The sequence below is a fragment of the Lolium perenne genome, chromosome 2, assembly GCF_019359855.2.
Source record: "Lolium perenne isolate Kyuss_39 chromosome 2, Kyuss_2.0, whole genome shotgun sequence".
NCBI classification, from domain to species: Eukaryota; Viridiplantae; Streptophyta; class Magnoliopsida; order Poales; family Poaceae; genus Lolium; species Lolium perenne.
In genome coordinates, this window is record NC_067245.2 from 230,594,840 (window position 1) to 230,618,087 (window position 23,248).

The 23,248-nt window shown below is 43.4% G+C and overlaps 1 protein-coding gene and 1 long non-coding RNA gene across 2 annotated transcripts; one reads left to right on the top strand and one right to left on the bottom strand.

The window, feature by feature from the left end:
* The first annotated feature begins 7,265 nt into the window (after positions 1–7,265).
* LOC127329211 (uncharacterized) lies at positions 7,266–10,220 on the top strand. Its single transcript, XR_011752439.1, has 3 exons — positions 7,266–7,466; positions 9,311–9,600; positions 10,076–10,220. It is a non-coding gene; the product is annotated as an uncharacterized lncRNA (long non-coding RNA).
* A 1,106-nt stretch (positions 10,221–11,326) lies between these two features.
* On the bottom strand, positions 11,327–13,210 carry LOC127335171 (GCN5-related N-acetyltransferase 5, chloroplastic). Its single transcript, XM_051361764.2, has 2 exons — positions 12,556–13,210; positions 11,327–11,673 (listed from the first exon to the last, which is right to left on the bottom strand). Exons 1-2 carry the CDS (start codon positions 13,158–13,160, stop codon positions 11,400–11,402), a joined length of 879 nt encoding a protein of 292 aa, XP_051217724.1. The 5' UTR covers positions 13,161–13,210; the 3' UTR covers positions 11,327–11,399.
* Between the last annotated feature and the right edge of the window lie 10,038 nt (positions 13,211–23,248).

A 23,248-nucleotide genomic window follows, 5' to 3' on the forward strand; every position in this document is an offset into this window, starting at 1 on the left:
CTCCAAGTCCTTCAGAGGAAGCTCGGCAGAGACCCTGTCGGGATCTTCAGCACCCGAATACATCCACATAGGACTTTTTCGGGCTTGGAGAGGCTGGATTCGGATGCGCAGGAAGTAGGCGATAATCTGTACACCCGATAATTCAGCCCCATCTGTATTCTGAAGCTTTCGGATGTGTGCAAGCAGAGCATCAGTAGCTGCTTTCTCTTCGGCTGAAGCTTCTGCATCCCAAGATTGGCGCTTCTGAATGTCTTCGGTAGCTTCAAAAGGCGCCAGCCCATATTCTTGAGTAGGAGTGGATTCATCCTTGACATAGAGCCACCTCCGATGCCAGCCCTGGACAGAGTCGGCGAACTTCACGTCGAAATATCCGACTTCCGGGCGGACGTAGATGCAAACGCCACCTACGTTGTAGACGACGTTCTTCGAGTTGTTGCATCGGATATAGAAGATGTGTTTCCAAAGGCCCCAGTGCGGGTGGATGCCCAGGAAGCACTCGCAAAGTGTGATGAAGATAGAAATGTGAAGGATAGAGTTTGGGTCAGCTGATGTAGCTGAATCCCGTAAACAAAAAGAAGGCCGGGAAGAAATTCGTGGACAGGGACAGAGAGGCCGCGAGTGAGCAAATCGACAAAGGTTACCCGGAAATTGATCGGAGGATGGGGAGAACTCTCATCTCCAGGGATCTGCATGGCTTCATTGTTGAACAATCCCATCCTCTACATCATCTTATGGTCCTGAGCGGATAGCTTCGACCTCTCCCATCCAGAGATCTTGGGCTTCTCTATATGCTCGTCGGCGCTTGGAGCACGGAACGAGCATCACTTGGTGCGTGGCGGCATGGTGCAGAGTGCAAAGGAGAGAGGCGAGAACGAGAGCAGAGAGTGGGCGTGAGGTGCTCGAGAAAGACGATGAACAGGGGAGAAGATGTGCGGCGTAGCGAAGGGAAAAAAAGAGGAGTAGGTCATGGCTTTATAGAGGAATACGATGAAGCTACGCCGTTGGATAGAAAAAGAGGAGATCCTGAGCCGCCACGTCTTCAAGGGGTAAAAGCTCTTTTCACAACAAATTTATTGGAGGGAAGTTACTGCGCGCGTGCCGGGAATTCCGGACGACGTGCGCGGTTCACTTGCGCGACGTGTCGAAGGCGCAGAGTTTTGGACCCATGCAACTGTGGATTGACAGGAGTCGTGGCTTCCTAAGGTGGGCGTACGTGGCTGTCGTCAGCAACAACGTCATTCAAAAAAACTTCGAGTAGTGAAACAAAATATGGCGACAACAAAAACTTTGGGATCTGAAGAAGCGCACGGTTAAAAAGAAACTTCGAGAGCGTATGCCTAGATGTAAGCATCTGTTCATATGCTTGGGGGTTACTCTTATCATGAGTATTGTCTAGACTCCTGATAAGATAATGTGGAGAAAGGAAAAATGCAGAGTCGACCAAAATAACAAAAGTTGAGCCTACAACCAAGTGCAAACACTCGGTTGTAGCCTCGGGGGCTACTCCCATCGGGAGCGCTGGTCGCGCACCTGATGAAATACGAGGAAGAAGAAAGAAGAGAATAGCAAGACAATATAGAATTGCAGACGAAGAATTTTCATCGCACATCTTCGAGTTACACATAACTCGTCATGTACTCCCATCGGGAGATCAAGATATTATTTCATGAGACAATTCGAATAAATTTGCAATTCCAGAAGCCGACAAAGGCACTCGACAATATATTCTCAGAGCGCGTCCGTCGCGGTAAGAACTCTGAATGCCGTAACTCGAAAGAGATTACGAAGGTAAGTCCCCATGATCTATCATGTGTGGCGTGGTATCGCACCCGAATGCGCTCTTCCACTTTATCCGTGTCAACAGATGCGAAGAAAAATCCTAACGAACGCGTCAGGTATTCGATAAAACATAACTGGGATTCGGTTCGCGATAAGTCCTTAAGCGGCACGTGTCAAATTACGTCGGTATCCCGAGTTCGAGACCAGGGACTCGAGCTTGAAGTAGGTTTTTGCGGGTTTGCCACAAGAGCAGTTAACTGGTACTTGATCCGTCAGATGAACCAGCCCCATCTACCATCATCCCTATATAATATAGACATTGCGCAAAATATTTATGGTAATTCGAAAGTTCTATAAACATACGACTTGGTTCTACGATGGAGATTTTACTCGACTCTACGATTCAAGCAAAATCTCGGGGGCTACTGACATAGGAATGCCGAATAGGCCTGCCGAATAAAGTACCCGAGGTTGTCTGAAGGCCCGCGACCCGAAGCATTGAAGGCCCAGTAGCCCATAGATCCTCGATAAGGAAAATAGAGTTGTATTAGGAACTGTGTAGCAAAATAGGAAAGGCCTAATACGCCTCTCAGCAGTTTGTAACTTACCCGACACGAAAAGCCTCGGCTCTACCTCCTATATAAAGAGGAGCCGAGGGAGAAAGAGGGGATCGAATCTATTGTCAACACACACCATATTTTCTGTGTCGAGCACCTTTTCGGCTGAACCTTCGAGATCTACTTGCCCTCTACTTTCTACGAAACCATAAGTCTACAATTTGTAGGCATTGACAAGTTAATCCCTTGTCAATAAGTGATAAATCCCACGTAATTCTCTCATGTTGTGAATCATACATAGAGAGAAATAGTAAGACACACTTGAAGCTCTTCAAACTTTTGTATAAAGATTCTTCAAATATTATCATTGATAAAATCCTACAGTTCTTATACAAATAATTAGTTAAACACGACCATTGTTATCACCACCAAAACCACCTAGGTGATATATTCTTTCAATCTCCCCCTTTTTGGTTCTTGATGATAACATAATAATTTGCATAAGAATTGAATTTTAAGCACTTTCTAACAAAAGTAGACAAGCTCCACCTAGACATGTGCAACCATTTCAAATTGCATTTTGAACAAGAGCACATCATCTAGGATCAATACTCTCTAATATTTTATAGACTGACCAACAAGTGCAAGAACCAAAGAGTAATCAATCATATTCATATCTTGCACTAAGTAGAGACATAGCATATATAAGTAAATACAAGTGTTTATTTTAGAGATCATACCACAAGTAGTTCACTTAGTCTTTACCATAGATAGCTAGATAGCATATGTCTCATACATAGATAGATAAAGTCCATAAAACATAACGAGATAGTTCACAACACCTAATAGCCATAAGTCACAAGCATAGAGAGTCAAAGAAAACACAAGCTTGTGACTTCACATGCAATTCCCGTAAGCAACCTACTAGAACTCTTCTCCCCTTTGGCATCAAGACGCCAAAAAGGTTGAAGAGTGATGTTAGCGTCCCGTGAGCCTCAAAGGAAGTCATTCGTATCGTCTTGAGAAGAGTCGTCACTGTAAGAGGGTCCGGCTTCATCATCAGACCACTGACTGTGAGAAGAGATCCACTTGGGCTTAGGAATGATATTCTCTTCAGATCCTGGAGGAGACACTTCCAACTCTAGCTTCCGCATGATGCTCTTCGGGCGTCGTAGAGCTTTCTTCTCGGCCACATAAGTGTCATACATACGCTCCTGGATATCTAGTTGTAGAAAGAAGATCTTCTTCACCTTGATCTTGAGCTTCTTGTACCAAGATGGCTCGATCATAGGGTCATACATGGAGTTGGGAGTTGGCCCAAGTCCCATATGAACAGGAAATCCATCTATATGTGTAGCAGAAGGACCTGCAGATGTTGTTGTAGGTGCTGCTAGAGTTGTGGCTGTGGCAGGAGTTGCTGTAGGGGCTGTTGTGGCTGGAGCTGGAAGCCCATGATCTTTGATAAGTAGCTTCTTGCTACGATGCTCGGTAAGGTTGGCAGAAGGTTCAATGCGCACACTGTCAAACTTGTCACTCTACCTCTCACAAATGAGCTTCATGATATATGGAGCAAATGAAGGTGACCTCTTCTCCAGCATACGCAAATAAAGCTGATTCCACAAGCAATCCATCACATCCATCTTCACACCTTTGTCCCTCCGGAGGTGTGTTTGAAGCAATAAGTCAATGACAAAGGAGTGAATCTCATCAAGGTTACCTACTTTGGCGGCAATGGTCTCACGGTAGATGTGTAGCATGATATCATAGACTGGCTGAAGACCGGAAGTGTACCCAAGCTTGCATTTACCATGCATATAGAGAGAAGCTAGCACATCCTTGGAGCTTGCATTCAGATCATCATGGAACCTCCAACCACTAGTTCCATCCTCACAATTTTCCGGAATGGTATAACCCAGAATACGTCCAAATTCACTCCAAGTGGCAGTGAGTACCACATCACGAGTCATCCAAGTAATGGACCGAGCTTTATCCTCATGAAAATAGACCGTTGCAAAGCATTGAGTCACAAGAGATTCATCATAGTTGCATTTGAGAGCCATAATGGGAAGCAATCCAAACTCCCCACAAATCTCAAGGTTTGATAAAGAACTTGTGTGAGTATCCTTGTCATGAGTTCTAGAATTGAATTGAAGAGATACCATGAGGGTCATGTTAGGAACATTTATTTGTTTAAGACATGAAAAAGGTAAGTCAAGAATGGTTCCCCAATTTTCTTGTTCTTTGATTTTTAGTTGAATAAGATTCATAAATTATTGCAAGTAATACCATATTATAATCCCTTATAAGATTTGATATTTGATCCTTATATAATACTCTATTTGATCTAACCCCTAGATCAAAGCACCTCTACCAAAAACAGGATTTTAGCAATGGTCACATTGAAGTTTATAGCTTGTCTTGATGATCTACTTCAATTTCGTCAATTCAAGTGAAACTCCAGTCACTGTGACAAGTTTTATTTGAAAGCGTGAAAATTTCTCAGATTTTTTATACATGAATGCAATATACACATGTTTTATCTCTATTTCTAACATTGAAACATGCGATGTTATAGTAGGTGGCAGTAAGGCTGACCGGTGGGGTCTTTTATATCTACAGTTTGATTTTGAGTTGCCGGAGTCCCCCACAAGATCCCAAGCGGAGAGATTGGATTGGGAGTGCCAGCCACTATTTAGGACTCCATTTGCTCTGGTCAGCATTTAGAGACTTCGGATGAAAGCTGTTTTTTTGGCTAGGAATTCCCAAAGGGCCTTTGGGGGCACTGATGGGCTCAATCTTCTCCCTTGGCTCAAACGGAGCGGTTTCTCCCTGTCCCTTGGCTCAGATGGAGCGGCCCAGATTGTCGTGGAATCACAACACACAATAGCCATGTAACCAGACGTGGTTCATGTAACATTAGATATGTTCTCGGTAGTTGTGATTCAAAGTTTCAAACACACCCATAGCTCGATGAGGAAGATGATTGCGAAGGGGTGGAGGGGACGTGGATCCAGGATGGGACGAGTAATCGGGGTTGATGATCATTGCGTCGTCGCGGCTCACACGACCTGTGCGTGGTCGTCCACTCCGCAGCCTCCGTCCGTCCTTTTTCGTGAGGTACTACGTATACTATGTGTGTTAGCAATGATTGCCCACGTGTTGTGGAGCATGCGCTCAAAAATATATTTTTAAAACAATTGCAGATTGGAGCAGATTTTGCTCATAACTTTTTTAAAATAATACTGTAAAAGGTTCAAGAGTTGGGAACCACATGTACCTTTAGGGGTGTAAACGGATGAGATCCGTGGTCATACCATATCTTTCACCATATATTTTTCTCGAATTCAGATTAGAGCAGATTTTGATCGGTTTTGGATTCGTATGCGGATATACCGGACCGCGAATTCGAATTGGAATGGGATGGATTCGGACCGGAAACAAAAATAGTCGGATATATGATGTCATTAGTAAATAGTTATAGTTTTTGCAAATCTTGAGAGAGATTTAAATTTTAAATGTTGTGTAGTTAAGAAAAAAGAAATGCAATACGCTAAAACTCAAGCATTTATAGAAATTTAGAGGTAAAGGTGCTCGCCAAATGAATCTGATAACTCAATATTTACTAACCTTGCAATATTGGATTTGGCTTTTGACTTAAAAATCAGATTATCCGGTTAAAAATCTTCGAATTAGCCTAATTAAGTTTCGGATAATCCATATCCGCATGTTATTTTCTATACTGTATCTGAAGCACCACTTCGAAATCGTATATCCTTATCCACCGGTTTAAAATCGGATATGCATACCTTAAAACGGATTCGGTGTCGATTTCGGTGCGAAAGTTATCATATCCGTTTACACCCCTACCTTAAAATCTTTTATTCTAGGTACTCCCTTTGTTCTAAAATATGTTGCGTATAACCTTTAGTCAAAATCAACAGAAATTCAATTCGGCTCCCGAGTGCGTATGCTCCCTATACCAACAAATTATATTTCGAGTTGTCGAAAAATTTTGACAAAAAATTCTACATGTACATCTCCATAATATATGTGCATTCATCAAGTTTCACGAAAAATCAATATTTTTTGTGTTCTATATAAAAAAGAGAAAAATTATCTTGTAAAAAGCATTATTTTTAGCACTGAGTTTTGTCTTTTTTACACACGTCACATGACAAGTCTATTTTTTATGAAACAACTTTGTGAGCACGTAGCACGTGAAGATGTACGTGCGAATTTTTCGTTTCAAGTTTTTTGAAATTCAGAATATATGTAAGATGAATTTCAAAATAGAGGGAGCATATGCTCCCATGTTCCAAAACACCACTCCCCAAAATCAAACACTACAAAGTTTGATCGATTATATAGCAAATAATTACTATCTATGATACAAAATGTATATAATATGAAAATATATTTCATCATAATTCTAATCACATTGAATTCATATTATAAAAATTGATAATTTTTGTTTTATAATTGATCAAACTTTACAAAATTTGACTTTCACGTAAAATCATGCGCAACATAAATTGAAACGGAGGGAATAGTAGAGAAGAAAATACAGTTTGCTTGGCACAAGAATAGTAAAGATATAGCACTCCCTCTGTTCACTAATATAACATGTTTTCGTTTTGTAGATTCATCTCTTAGTATGCATCTAGTCTACTTTTAGCGTATAGATTTACTCATTATGTATCTAGTTTAATTTGAAATTTCTAAAACATCTTATATTTGTGAACACACGGAGTAGTATGGTCTATGATAGCATCAACTGCACCACCACCACTTGTCCACCACCCCCTTCCCCTCCACCATGCCCCCACCCCACATGTACCTTTTCCTATGACTATAAGTGGCCATATGGCATGCTAGTTCGGATAGTAATACTCACAACCGTAGCCTTGCCAAAACCAATGGCTAAGGAAAGTGAATTTATTCCTCGTCCAAAGTATGGCACAGACGTCCTCAGGAAACCAAGGCAAATACTTCCTGGTGGAAGAACAGTTGCACTGGTACTAAGCACAATGGTCTTCCTTCTTATTTTCTCAAACATTTATCCGGATCAGACTCAGATTGTCTATGGCTCTCCAGAGCCAACTCAGACTTCTCATCAGACGTCCATAGCCGGTATGATTCTTGCTCAGTTGCTCTCTAGCTAGCGTTTATTTACTCATTCTGTTTCATTCAACACCCTCAATACAGTTTCTTTCTCTAGTTTGTGTGGATATACTACTCCCTCGAACTAAATCCGTGACAAGTAATTTGGATGGGAGGGGGCAACTTTTTTTGTACTTATTTTCATTACCAGTATGAATGAAGTGCATAATAAGATACCAACTCCCTGTTCCATACCGATATTACCAAGTTCAAATAGTACAGTAGGGAAGCTTGCGACTAGAGATGCTTACCACATACCAAGCATGGTTGACACTTTAGATCCAAGTATCACTTCTCAGATGATCTTTATAGTCTTTATCAAAAAAAAAAAATATTTATAGTGTATTTATAGGATTTTTTTTAGTTCTTACGTACGATTAGTTTATGGAGACGGATCTCGCACTGCTCCTACTCAAGGTTTGGGACCAAGGCACCAAGGGCAGCGGCCCTGGATGGCGGTGACGCCGTCGACCTAGTGGCAGGTGGCGGGCGTCTGGTGCCACTGACCGTGGCACCGCGGTGGTGGTCTTCTCTCTCACCGGAGGAGATCGGCTAGTTGTGTGGCTAGCTGTGGCGGATCTCGCGATCCGTCGCCTAGCCCCCGATGGTGAGGCGCAGCTGCCGGTGAAAGCCGACCGGACTTCGGTCATGGCGGATGATGGCGGCGTGCTTCGTCGTTACCTTGTTGAAGGCCCCATTGTCTCTGCAGCCTGCGTTTCTTCACCTGGGCTACTCCGGGGGAAATCCTAGACCCGGGTCTCCCAGATCGGACGATGGCGGCGCGCAACGCCGTTCTCCCTGTTGGGGGCATCGTTTTTGGAGCAGACAATGGATGGCGGTGGTGCTGAGGTGGAGCGGTGTGCTTTCGCTGTGTCGGCGTCGTCGAGTCGCCGCGGCACGGTGAGGTGGTGTCTCGGGACGGATGCAGTGTGATGGACTCGCGCAGGATGGTGGAGTCGTCTGGCGCCGTGGCGGCGTCGATGGCAGGCCTGGCATGGTCGATGCGATGATCTCTCTTGAAGATGGAGTCGAAGAAGACGGCGGTAGCAACTTCTATGGCGTAGGCGTTGGCGTATGTTGGGAGTCTGTTTGACCGGATGTGTTTCTCATCTACTATTGGGCAGCCTGGGAAGGCATTTGGTTTTTGGTTGATGTGTGTTGGTGAATTGTCACCCTCTTCATCCCTCTGTAGGTTTAGCGAGGTGGCTTCGAGTTTGATCTTTTGTATTGCTCTTGTAAGGTGTTGTGAATAATCTAATAAAAAGCCGTGTGCATCCCTTGGATGCAGAAGCTGGGGCGATATTTCCCCATTTAGAAGAAAAAAAGGATTAGTTTATGCAAAGGAGAAAAAAGGATAAGAAACAAACCTTTACAATGTAGACAAAGTACCAAAACAAATACTCCCTTCATCTATTTACATACAAGGCCGCTTTCTCTTGCCTTAAGTCAAAGCTATTTAGGTCTGACCAAGTTCATTGAAAAATATATAACCTCTACAATACACATAGATATATTATGAGAATATATTTCGTGATAGATATAGTGGCATGGATTTGGTATTGTAAATGTTGATATTTGCTTCTGAGAACTTGGTCAGAGATAAATCGGTTTGACTTAAGCCAAGAGAAAATGGTCGCGTATTGTATTTATAGACAGAGTAAACAACATAAAGGAGAGCTTTTGCCTCCGGAAATTGAACGCTCAATGCGGCGCTGAACTATGGATAAAGAAGAAGAGTGCTAGGGGTTTGAATTGTATCAAGCACAGGAAGCTTTTCTTTCAAAGAAATTCATGGTGATTTTGCTGTTGTTTAGGTCCCAGCGACAATGACAACTGCGATCTGTTCAATGGCACATGGGTCCGGGATTTGGGAGGCCCAATCTATACTAACATGACATGCCCGACGATGCCAATTTCAAAGAACTGCGGGAAGTATGGAAAGCCAATGGACTATGTAAACTGGAGGTGGAAGCCACAGGGCTGTGATATGGCAAGGTTTGAACCCCAACTATTCTTAAATATTGTCCAAGGGAAGACATTGGCTTTCGCCGGGGATTCAGTTGGACGGAACCAGATGGAGTCACTCCTCTGTTTATTGTCGCAGGTGAGTAAGCAGTGTTCAGCAATGCTATTGTTTAGATAATGGAAATATGGAAGCTTTAGCGATGCCTACATCACTCCTCCCTACAGACCTTGATATTAAATTACTTATAGTATAGTTTACTATGCAATTTCTGTGTACATATATGGATCCAGCAGGCAGGCATTATTTGACAAGACCATAGAGGGGCAGGAAAATCCCTGATTTCAGTTGCCAGGAAAGAAAATAAAAAGCTACTGGTATTGGTTAAGATGATAAAGATTTTAATCGGCATCACAGATCTGCTGGAGCATTCATTCAATGACATAACTTAAACATTCAAAAAAAATTATTTCTTGTTTCATTTGCTTGAAATGCGCAGAACCTACAATGACCCAAAGCAGTTGAAAACGTTAATTCGTTTACTTACCTAGAAATCTAGAAACATTTATCCTATTAGTTTAAGTAGATCTGAAACTTATTGTACAAACTTACGCAGGTAGAAGCTCCAATAAAAGTTCACAGTGACACTATAGATAAATTCATCACGTGGCACTTCAGATCTCATAACTTCACTCTCATGGCACTGTGGACCAAATTTCTAGTAGAAGAATCTCAAAGAGAGATCAATGGCACATTAGTCGAATCACATGACATGCACTTAGATAAACTTGATGCAAGATTAGCTGCAAACTTAAATGAGATCAATATCTTAGTTCTATCTGGTTCACGCTGGTTCTTCAGAAAAAATTATCTCTATGAAGAAGGGAAGCTCATCGGTTGCATATATTGCTCAGAGGATAACATCACAAATTTCAGCGTCATTTCAGTTATTCAAAGGGCGTTTAGGACGGCTCTAAGTAACTTGGACAGCCACCAAGAGTCCAGACTTCAGTTAACAGTGGTAAGGACAGCAACAACGGCACATTTTGAAAATGGAGACTGGAATACTGGAGGAACATGCAACAGAACTGAACCCGTGGGACAAGGAACAGCGATGACTGGTACAGGTGAATTGGAAATAAGAAACGTTCAGGTTGAGGAAGCCAACAGGGCACAGAAGGAGAATAACCACAAGCGAGGGATGAATATAGAGATTTTAGATATAACCAAAGCTATGTCTATGAGACCAGATGGACACCCAGGGCTCCATTGGGACAACCAGTGGATGAATGGTTACAGTGACTGTTCGCACTGGTGCCTGCCAGGACCAATTGATACGTGGAATGAGTTATTACTTGCTGTGCTTACCAAATATAGGAAAAACTTGGAAGGGCAATGACGCGGGGACTTCTGCTAATCCGTAAGACACCAGCGAGTCCCTATTTTCATTCTTGTTTTTTTACAATGTCAAAATTCAAACTCATTTCTCTCCTTTGCAACAATTTTGGTTTGGTGCAGAAAGATGATATTTGTGTACTGCGATGACTGTTACTTGTGATCATTAGAGTTATGTATGTTGAAAGATTACGAAGGAAAGAACCAGAAAATCTACTTCAACCCACACTTCGCTAAGTCATTTCTTGACCAATTTTTCAAACCAGCAGAGTTATGTACTTTACCACTTCTGATCGGTGAGCACATTAGCTATACCATAGGTCAAGAAATGTTCCAAAGTACTTAGATTTGTAAAGTCAAGTAGTGAACACATCTCCTTGAGAACCATTTTACGATAGCCAGTTGATAAGGACAATACAATAGTCCATATGCACATGAATTCGCAAAAAAAAAAAAAAAATGCACACGGCAATTAGCGTCGAAATAGAAGCATAGATTTATACATAAGAGTTAACTCATGTGTACCTGATGGCGCTATTGCATGTTCAGCCTGTCAAAATGTTATCATCAAATTCTATTGTTGTACACTCACTGCCAACAGAAACTTGCGGTAACTCCTTGCGCATCAAGTGCTTGCGCTTCTGGAGACTCAGCCAAACAAAAATACTGTCGGTCTGAACAATGTCGTATCCTGCTTTTTTGTACATGTTAAACGGAACTTGGTCGATTATTCTACAATGAAGATATACACGTGTTTTAGCATCCATCTTGACAACCAGATCCTCACATGCCTTAAGAAGTTGTTTTCCAATTCCTCTCCTGGTGAGCAAAACAAGATTTCTTTTTTAGAAAAACAATAGAACGCAATATCGAAAACATAATATAGATGAATGTGCTCCATGTGGCATTAAACCTATCAATTTTGCAACCGACTCGTGTATGTCTAGACAGGAAATGAAACTCAAAACTAGCACCTTCGTTTGGAGAGGTAAAATCCCCACATTAATCTATACATCTAGAAATTCTCAGGATAACTGAAAGATAAAATATCTACACCGCTTAGTTTGAGTCCACACCGTGATAGAGATAGAGGCGGGAGATTCTTATTCCATACGACGTTGCCTCGACAGTCGAGATGCCGCCGCTAAAAACCAACAAACCTAACACACGAGGAATGCAATCTACACCCAAGCATTCAACTGTTCATTCATGGTTCTACTCACTTGCCGGACCTGATTGATAACCGGATGAGGGGGACCAGGGAAAATCGACGGAGAATGGCCGCGCCTTGTTGGTCCTAACGACTATGTTTCAGTCCGATCTGATTTGGATAGCTAATTGACGATGCACGGGACTATGTTATCGTAAAACCGTATCATTCATCATGTTCAATCTAGAAGGAGGACTGGGACTCCATTCTGTGAAGGATGCGCATGCCACAATTGGCTTAATATTTTTTTATTGAAATGTTTCATGGTCCCTAGTTTTGTGGAACCGTCTTGGACGATTAACTCTATACCCAACATCTTAATTCCGACCTGAAGGATCCCTAGTTTATTCAGGCGCTTCATAGCTCATACTTCCAAGGAAAACCCCCTTCATAGTCGACTATATATAGATCATTTATATACGTATTTATTCTTCTTTACGAAATAAACAGGTGGGCAAAATGGCGGTTGGATGGAGAGCATTATCCGTTACCTCCTGAAGGAGGTCTTGACAGTCATGTTGCAGATGTAAGGGAAGTCAAGCGGCGGCGTGGGCGTGGGCGGCGCCCCGGGCGCGCCCACCGCGTCCAGCGACACCTCGGCGGTGCACGCCATCTCCCCCTCCCCCTCGTCGTCCTCGCCCTCCGCGGCGGCGGAGACGGCGGGCTTGTAGAAACCCACGAGGACCGCGGCGTGGGGCGCGAGGCCGCGGCGCTCGTGGAGGTAGCGTCGGATGACGAAGGCGAGGAGCTGGGCGTAGCGCTGCGCGGGAGCCCACCTGACGTCCTCGGAGAAGGAGGATGCGAGGAGGCGCACGAGCGCGTCGGCCTCGGCGTCGTCCTCCGGGGTGAGCGCGCGCACGGTGAGGCTACCGTGCGGGAAGGAGTGCGCGTAGCGGAAGGCGGCGAGCGCGTCGAGCTGCGAGAGCGCGGTCGGCGAGAGGAAGACGCCGCCGCCGCCGCCGCCGCCGCCGCTCGGGGAGGAAGAGGCGGCGGGTGGGGCGAGGCGGAGGCAGCGAGGCGAGTGGGTGTGGGAGAAGAGGAGGTGCGGGTGCCTGGAGACGGCCGGGGAGAGGGAGAGGAGGGCGGGCGCGGCCATGGGAGGGAGATGGTACTGGTAGTTCAGCGAGCAGCGGGGAGCGCAGCTTTTTAGTTCTCTATTTTCTTCTGATACGTTTTGAACGGACCTACGTGGATGAACTTGAGCTGCGTTTTACTCCTACATTTTGAACGGCCCTAGCCTCCCGCTATGACGACGTGGATAAACCGCCTATCTCGCGGGGTTAAACTTGAACTGTTTAACAAACTTTTAGCTCCCATTAGGTTTCAACTTGCAACAACCGAACCTCCCACGTAAGGACTGAAATCATTTTTCAAAAATTTAAACTGAACTAATTTGCTAAAACAATGTACAGCTAGCATAACCGGTTTTAAGTACGAAGCGGGATAGATCGGGTGCCACTTTGCATCCCTAGGTCACCTACGCTAACTCACTCCGCACCGCACTCAACATTAAAACGACTTCGCAGGTTATGTAAACTCTAAGGGCATCTTTAGTGCGCACGGCTAAATCACGGTCGTCTAGGTAGATTAATTTTTCAACAAGATCGTCTTGTTGTTGAAAGGGGAGGGAGGAGGAGGAGGAGGAGGAGGCACCTCCATTCCCCCCATTGTCAACACCAACCAAACCTTTGGCCACCACATTCACGGCAGTCAGCGTCGCGCGCGCCCTCCACCCTTCCCTAATATCCGACCATCCCTTTAAGCCCCATGCAACCCTTTCTTCTCGGTGTCAGCTAACCCCCACCCCCAAACCGTAATTATAAGGTTTTGCCTCGCTCTATGATAACATCACCTTCTTCTTCACTGCAGTTCCATAGTAGTTGTCGCGGCGTCACCGACTCCAGATAGGTAGCACAGGAGGAGGAGGCAGATAGGAGAGGCAGTGAGGAGGTAGGAGGTGGGGGCGCGCACTGTTACAGGAGAAATCAGGGAGGAGAGGGGATAAGAGAGCGTCCCTTGGTGGAACCCACCATAAGACTCGCCAACATACACACAAGCTTTAATTTTGCCATCACCATTGGTCCACAAACATTATGGGATCCCTCAGGAGGTCTTGAGCTAGGTTTTCAAAGTAAAGTGTCTTTGCACCGCAGCGATGACTCTAGTGAGTACTACCCCGTTTCTCAAAAGAGGGTGTCGGGGGTGCTCCCCGGTAATGCCCACCATGAGGGCTTAGGGTTGATGGAATCCTGCAGGCTAGCACGAGACATCGGTGATCGAACAAACGGGGAGAGAGATTTACCCATGTTCGGGGCCCTCGATGAGGTAAAACCCTTACTTCCTGCTTGTCTGATCTTGATTATCGAAAAATTAAATTGGGTTACAATGAGTAGACGAAGGACTACGATGGATTCGCCGAGAGGCTAGGGTTCTAAGCTCTAAGCGTTGCGTTGTGATGGTTCTATGCGTGTAATTTGTGATCCGGCAGATCCTCTCCTGGCCTTTATATACTAGGCCAGGTCCCGAGAGATCTGTCCGGATTCGACTAGAGTACAAAGAGTCATAGTCTAAAGTTTCCTTGTTTCGTCATTGCCTTTCCTTGTCCTTCAAGTATCTTCCTTTGTATGAGTCATTTCCTTTGACGTCGACGCGTAAGCCTGATGTCTATGCACGCTTCTATTCCTGTAAACAGTGTTGGGCCTCCAAGAGCAGAGGTTTCTAGAACAGCAGCAAGTTTCCCTTAAGTGAATCACCCAAGGTTTATCGAACTCAGGGAGGTAGAGGTCAAAGATATCCCTCTCAAGCAACCCTGCAATTAAGATACAAGAAGTCTCTTGTGTCCCCAACACACCTAATACACTTGTCAGATGTATAGGTGCACTAGTTCGGCGAAGAGATAGTGAAACACAAGTAATATGGATGATTATAAGTAGTAATTGCAATCTGAAATAAAAATGGCAGCAAGCGAACATGTAGCAGAACTTGTTGGAAACGGTGTTTCAATGCTTAGAAACAAGGCCTAGGGATCATACTTTCACTAGTGGACACTCTCAACAATGATCACATAATTGAATAAATAAATGCTACTCTCAAACACTCTCTTGTTGGATGACAAACACCATTCATTGTGTAGGGCTACAAAAGCACACCTCAAGCCGGAGTAAACAAGCTCCACAACGTCATAAAGGAATCACACACGATGCGCACACTGTCACCATCACACCGTGGAGAGTGACTCCGGAGTTCATATTAAAGTAACCTCTAAAGTGCATAATAGACAAGAGTAACATCTACATATTCAACTAGATTACAAAGCTCATGATCACATAAAGATCACACCATGGGAGAGAGAGAGATGAACCACATAGCTACCGGTAGAGCCCTCAGCCTCGGGGGAGAACTACTCCCTCCTCATCATGGGAGATAGCAACGGCGATGAAGATGGCGGTAGAGTCGATGGAGATGGATTCCGGGGGCACTTCCCCGTCCCGGCGGCGTGCCGGAACAGAGACTTCTGTCCCCCGAACTTGGCTTCGCGATGGCGGCGGCTACGTAACTTTTCGTGGAGGAAGACCGGTTGCTTTAGGGTTTTCGCATCTGGGAGAATATATAGGCGGAAGGGCGGCCTCGGAGGAGTCCCGAGGGACCCACCCCATATGGCGGCGCGGCAGAGGGGTGGGCCGCGCCCCCCTATGGTGTGGGGGCCCCTTGGCCCCCCTCTGGCCCTTCTCTGGCTCTCTGGGTTCGTCTCGGTAAAATATTGACTTCTGTCTTCGTGGGGTCCAATTCCGAGAATATTTCCTGTGTAGAATTTATGAAACCAAAAACAGCAGAAAACAGGAACTGGCGCTTCGGCAGCTTGTTAATAGGTTAGTCCCGGAAAATGCATAAAAATGATATAAAGTATGAGCAAAACATGTAGGTATTGTCATAAAACTAGCATGGAACATAAGAAATTATAGATACGTTGGAGACGTATCAAGCATCCCCAAGCTTAGTTCCTACTTGCCCTCGAGTAGGTAAACGATAAAAAGAATAATTTCTGAAGTGACATGCTACCAACATAATCTTGATCAATACTATTGTAAAGCATATGAGATGAATGAAGTGACTCAAAGCAATGGTATATAGTTTTGCTAAGAAAAAGATAATGACTAAACAACTGAATCATATAGCAAAAACTTTTCATGAATAGTACTTTCAAAACAAGCATCAAAAAGTCTTGCATAAGAGTTAACTCATAAAGCAATAGATTCTTAATAAGAGGTTTTGAAGCAACACAAAAGAAGATTTAAGTTTCAGCAATTGCTTTCGACTTCAACATGTATATCTCATGGATAATTGTCAGCACAAAGTAATATAATAAGTGCAATAAGTAAGCATGTAAGAATCAATGCACACAGTTGACACAAGTGTTTGCTTCTAAGATAGAAAGAAGTAGGTAAACCGACTCAACATAAAGTAAAAGAAAGGCCCTTCGCAGAGGGAAGCAGGGATTACTCATGTGCTAGAGCGTTTTATTTTGAAAACATGGAAACAATTGTGTCAATGGTAGTAATAATTCATATGGGTTATGTATAAAACTTCCTATAAGTTGCAAGCCTCATGCATCGAATACTAATAGTGCCCGCACCTTGTCCTAATTAGCTCGGATTTCCATGGATTATCATCGCATTACATATGTTTCAACCAAGTGTCACAAAGGGGTACCTCTATGCCACCTGTATAAAGGTCCAAGGAGATAAATCGCATTTGATTTCTCGATTTTGATAGATCTCAACTTGAGGACATCCATATCGGGACAACATAGAAAACAGATAATGGACTCCTCTTTTATGCTTTAAGCATTCAACAACAGATAATATTCTGACAAGAGATTTGAGGATTAATGTCCAAGCTGAAACTTCCACCATGATTCATGGCTTTGGTTGGCGGCCCAATGTTCTTTTCTAACAACATGCATACTCAAACCATTTCAACTCATGGAAAATCTCGCTTACTTCAGACAAGACGAACATGCATAGCAACTCACATGATATTCAACAAAGGGGTGACAGGTTGATGGCGTCCCCAGATAACATGGTTACCGCTCAACAAGCAACATATAAGAACTAAGATACACAAGTGACATATTCCTTACCACAATAGTTTTTTAGGCTACTTTACCATGAGCTATGTATTGCAAAAACAAAGAATGAATTTTTGAAAGGTTTTAAAGGTAGCACACAAGCAATTTACTTGGAATGGCAGAAAAAAAATCACATAGTAGGTAGTTATGGTGGACACAAATGGCATAGGTTTTGGCTCAAGGTTTTGAATGCACGAGAAGCATTCCCTCTCAGTACAAGGCTTTAGCTAGCAAGGTTGTTTGAAGCAAACACAAGTATAAACCGGTACAGCAAAACTTACATAAGAACATATTGCAAGCATTATAAGACTCTACACTGTCTTCCTTGTTGTTCAAACACTTTTACCAGAAAATATCTAGACCTTAGAGAGACCAATCATGCAAACCAAATTTCAACAAGCTCTACGGTAGTTCTCCACTAATAGATTTAAACTACATGATGCAAGAGCTTAAACATGATCTACTTGAGAGCTCAAAACAATTGCCAAGTATCAAATTATTCAAGACAATACACCAATTACCACATGAAGCATTTTCTGTTTCCAACCAAATAACAATAAGTGATGCGGCTTTCAGCTTTCGCCATGAACATGAAAAACGAAGAACACGAGTGTTCATATGAAAAAGCGGAGCGTGTCTCTCTCCCACACAAGGATGTTAGGATCCGATTTTATTCAGAGAATGAAAATAACAAAACGAAAATAAAAGCACACAGACGCTCCAAGTAAAGCACATAAGATGTGATGGAATTAAAATATAGTTTCACTAGAGGTGACCTGATAAGTTGTTGATGAAGAAGGGGATGCCTTGGGCATCCCCAAGCTTAGACGCTTGAGTCTTCTTGAAATATGCAGGGATGAACCACGGGGGCATCCCCAAGCTTAGACTTTTCACTCTTCTTGATCATATCATATCCTCCTCCTCTCTTGATCCTTGAAAACTTCCTTCACACCAAACTCAAAACAATCTCATTAGAGGGTTAGTGCATAATCAAAAATTCACATGTTCAGCAAGGACACAATCATTCCCAACACTTCTGGACATTACCCAAGGCTACTGAAATTTAATAGAGCAAAGAAATCCATTCAAACACAGTAAAAGAGGCAATGCGAAATAAAAGGCAGAATCTGTCAAAACAGAACAGTCCGTAAAGACGAATGTTTTCGAGGCACTTAACATGCTCAGATGGAAAAGCTCCAGTTGAATGAAAGTTGCGTTCATATCTGAGGATTACTCATGATTTTTTTCAGCATTTTACGAGTTTTCTACAGAGAGAAAAACGCAAATTCGTGACAGCTAAAAATCTGTTCCTGCGCAGAAATCCAAATCTAGTATCAACTTGCTATCAAAGACTTTACTTGGCACAAAAACGAAATAAACATGATAAGGAGAGGTTGCTACAGTATTAAAAACTTCCAAGACACAACAAAACAGTAGCAACAAATAAAAACATGGGTTATTTCCCAATAAGTGCTTTCTTTATAGCCATTAAGATGGGCTCAGTAATTTTAATGATGCTCTCGCAAGAAATAAGAGTTGAAGCAAAAGAGAGCATCAAAAGCAAATAAGAAACACTTTTAAGTCTAACCCACTTCCTATGAAAAGGAATCTTGTAAATAAACAAGTCATCTAAGCATAATGCAATAAGCATAGGAAAACAAGACAAGCGCAACTTCAAGATTTTAAGCAAAAAGAGAGGTGTTTTAGTAACATGAAAATCCCTACAACCATATTGTCCTCTCTCATAAAGATTTTCAGTAGCATCATGAACAAACTCAACAATATAAATATCACATGAAACATTCTTATCAAGAGCTACATGCATAAAATTATTACTCTCCACATAAGCATAGTCATTACTATTAATTGTAGTGGGAGCAAATTCAATAAGATAGCCATCATTATTATTCTCATCACCATAATCATCATATATAGGAGGCATATTGTAATCATAATTAATTTTCTCCTCAATAGTGGGTGGACTGAAAATATGATAGTCATCATTGTAATCATCATATATAGGAGGTAAAGTATCATCAAACTAAATTTTCTCCTCCATGCTTGGGGGACTAAAAATATCATGCTCCTCAAAACCAGCTTCCCCAAGCTTAGAATTTTCCATAGCATTAGCAACAATGGTGTTCAAAGCATTCATACTAATAACATTGCCATTAGCATGCATATAAAGTTCCATAGGTTTTTTAATTTTCTCTTCAAACACCTCATGTCCTAACTCAAGATAAATACTATAAAGATCTCTAATATTTTTGTTGTTTTCCATTAAGCCTAACTAGTGAAATAAAAACAAGAAACAAAAAGATATAATTGCAGAATCTAAAGGAAATAGCTTCGAGCACTCACACACCGGCAACAGTGCTAGGAAATAGCTTAGTAGTCGGAGGATGTGAATACCTTTTACCTTACCTCCCCGGCAACGGCGCCAGAAAATAGCTTGATGTCTACGCACGCTTCTATTCCTGTAGACAGTGTTGGGCCTCCAAGAGCAGAGGTTTGTAGAACAGCAGCAAGTTTCCCTTAAGTGAATCACCCAAGGTTTATCGAACTCAGGGAGGTAGAGGTCAAAGATATCCCTCTCAAGCAACCCTGCAATTAAGATACAAGAAGTCTCTTGTGTCCCCAACACACCTAATACACTTGTCAGATGTATAGGTGCACTAGTTCGGCGAAGAGATAGTGAAATACAAGTAATATGGATGATTATAAGTAGTAATTGCAATCTGAAATAAAAATGGCAGCAAGCGAACATGTAGCAGAACTTGTTGGAAACGGTGTTTCAATGCTTAGAAACAAGGCCTAGGGATCATACTTTCACTAGTGGACACTCTCAACAATGATCACATAATTGAATAAATAAATGCTACTCTCAAACACTCTCTTGTTGGATGACAAACACCATTCATTGTGTAGGGCTACAAAAGCACACCTCAAGCCGGAGTAAACAAGCTCTACAACGTCATAAAGGAATCACACACGATGCACACACTGTCACCATCACACCGTGGAGAGTGACTACTGAGTTCATATTAAAGTAATCTCTAAAGTGCATAATAGACAAGAGTAACATCTACATATTCAACTAGATTACAAAGCTCATGATCACATAAAGATCACACCATGGGAGAGAGAGAGATGAACCACATAGCTACCGGTAGAGCCCTCAGCCTCGGGGGAGAACTACTCCCTCCTCATCATGGGAGACAGCAACGGCGATGAAGATGGCGGTAGAGTCGATGGAGATGGATTCCGGGGGCACTTCCCCGTCCCGGCGGCGTGCCGGAACAGAGACTTCTGTCCCCCCGAACTTGGCTTCGCGATGGCGGCGGCTACGTAACTTTTCGTGGAGGAAGAACCGGTTGCTTTAGGGTTTTCGCATCTGGGAGAATATATAGGCGGAAGGGCGGCCTCGGAGGAGTCCCGAGGGACCCACCCCATATGGCGGCGCGGCAGAGGGATGGGCCGCGCCCCCCTATGGTGTGGGGGGCCCTTGGCCCCCCTCTGGCCCTTCTCTGGCTCTCTGGGTCCGTCTCGGTAAAATATTGACTTCTGTATTCGTGGGGTCCAATTCCGAGAATATTTCCTGTGTAGAATTTCTGAAACCAAAAAACAGCAGAAAACAGGAGTTGGCGCTTCGGCATCTTGTTAATAGGTTAGTCCCGGAAAATGCATAAAAATGATATAAAGTATGAGCAAAACATGTAGGTATTGTCATAAAACTAGCATGGAACATAAGAAACTATAGATACGTTGGAGACGTATCAAAGCCTTCTTCTGATATTCGGCAATCTTCATGGGTCCCTGTTGACCCACAAGTATAGGGGGTGTATCGTAGTACTTTCGATAAATAAGAGTGTCGAACCCAACGAGGAGCAGAAGGTGTTGACAAGCAGTTTCGATGAAGGATTCACTGTAAATGCTCACAGACAAGTTTTCAGGAGGTTTTGATATAGCAGATAAATAAAATGCAAGTAAGTAAAATGCGAGAATAATAATTGCAGCAAGTGGCCCAATCCTTTTTAGCACAAAGGACAAGCCGGTTTATTTACTTATGATGACCAAACATTCTTGAGGATACACGGGAATTTAGTCTAGTGCTTTCGCTTCATATAGTTGATTAATCTTCAATGTTTTGATAAGTGTTGTGTGGGTGAACCTATGCTAATGCACCGCCCTTCCTAGGACTAATACATACTTGTGATTAAACCCCTTGCAAGCATCCGCAAATACAAGAAAGTAATTAAGATAAATCTAACCACAGCCTTAAACTCTGAGATCCTCTTATCCCTCATGCATCGATATACCAACGGGGGTTTAGGTTGATGTCACTCCGGCAACCCCACAATTAGCAAACGAATACAAGATGCATTCCCCTAGGCCCATAAAGGTGAAGTATCATGTAGTCGACGTTCACATGACACCACTAGAAGAATAACACCACAACTTAAATATTAAACCATTAAATATTACTCAACATAGTTCACTACTAACATTTAGACTTCACCCATGTCCTCAAGAACTAAACGAACTACTCACAAGACATCATATGGAACATGATCAGAGGTGATATGATGATGGATAACAATCTGAACATAAACCTTGATTCAACGGTTTCACTCAATAGCATCAATAACAAGGAGTAATTAACACCGGGAGAGTTTCCCCTATGAAATACTCAAGATTCAACCCTAGATGTTACAGCGGAGACGAGGTGCAGCGGTGGAGATGACGGTTTCGGTGGTGGAGATGATGATGATGATGATCCCAATGAAGTCCAGCTCGATGACGGTGACGATGGCGACGATTTCCCCCCTCCGGGAGGGAATTTCCCCGGCAGATTTCGGCCTGCCGGAGAGCTCTTTTCTCTCTGTTGTTTTCCGCCTCGAGGAGGCGGTGATGACTATCCTCGATGTCCCCCCGCACCTTAGGGTTTCTGGGAGATGAAGTACGCGAAAGGGCGATGGCCGAGGGGGTCGTGGGCCCCCTCCCCACGTGGCGGCGCGCCAGCATTGGTGGCCGTGCTGGCCCATGGGGAGGGCCCATGGCGGCCCTCCTCGGCCTCCCCTTTTGGCTGGCTCTATCATCTGGAAAAATAGGAGCTTCGGTATATTTTCCGTCAATTGTTGATCTTCAGAAATATTGTATCCTGACGGTGCTTTTTCCAGCAGAATCCTGACTTCGGTGAGTAATTCTCCAATAATCATGAAACATGCAACATAGGTGAAATAACATAAGTATCATCTCTAAATATGAAATATATCAATGAATAACAGTAAATTATGATATAAATAGTGATGCCAAATGGACGTATCAGTCCCTGGTTGGGCCGGTGGAGGTATCCCAATATAGGTTACCCGAAGGGTAATGCCCACATTAGTAGTCCCCGAGTGACTGGCCGAAGCTTGAACTTTAATCGTCTTCATCCGAATATCTTCATCTGTCGAAAGAACGTGAAACTTCATGCCCTTTTACTGTTTCCAAACCATTATTTTCGGGTGCGCGTCTAGCGCTCCCGATGGGAGTAGCCCCCGAGTCTAGGGACGGATGCTTGCAACCGTGCGTAGACACAAATTGTACCACTCGTAGATTTTTGTTGTCGATGCTTTTATTGTAAAAAATTCTTGATATCGGGTGCGCGTCCAGCGGTCCCGATGGGAGTAGCCCCGAGTCTAGAGACGGATGCTTGCAACCGTGATAGACTCAAGTTGTTCTACTCGAAGATTAAGATACTGATGTTTTCTGTAACGTTTTCATCATCCAATATTTTTTTATATCGGGTCTTCTAAGTCTTCGAATGTGGTTTCGATAGTACGTAAGGGATAGGAGCAACGAGCCCAACTTTACTCGATAGATCGATGCTGGTTAACTACCAATGGCAAAACAACGTTTCCCTACTCAAGATCGAGTCCCCGGGCTCGATCCTGGATTTTATCTAATCTTCGGGTTTTCTCTTCTTTGTCTTCATTACTTTTATCGGGTGCACGTCCAGCGCTTCCGATGGGAGTAGCCCCCGAGTCTAGGGACGGATGCTTGCAACCGTG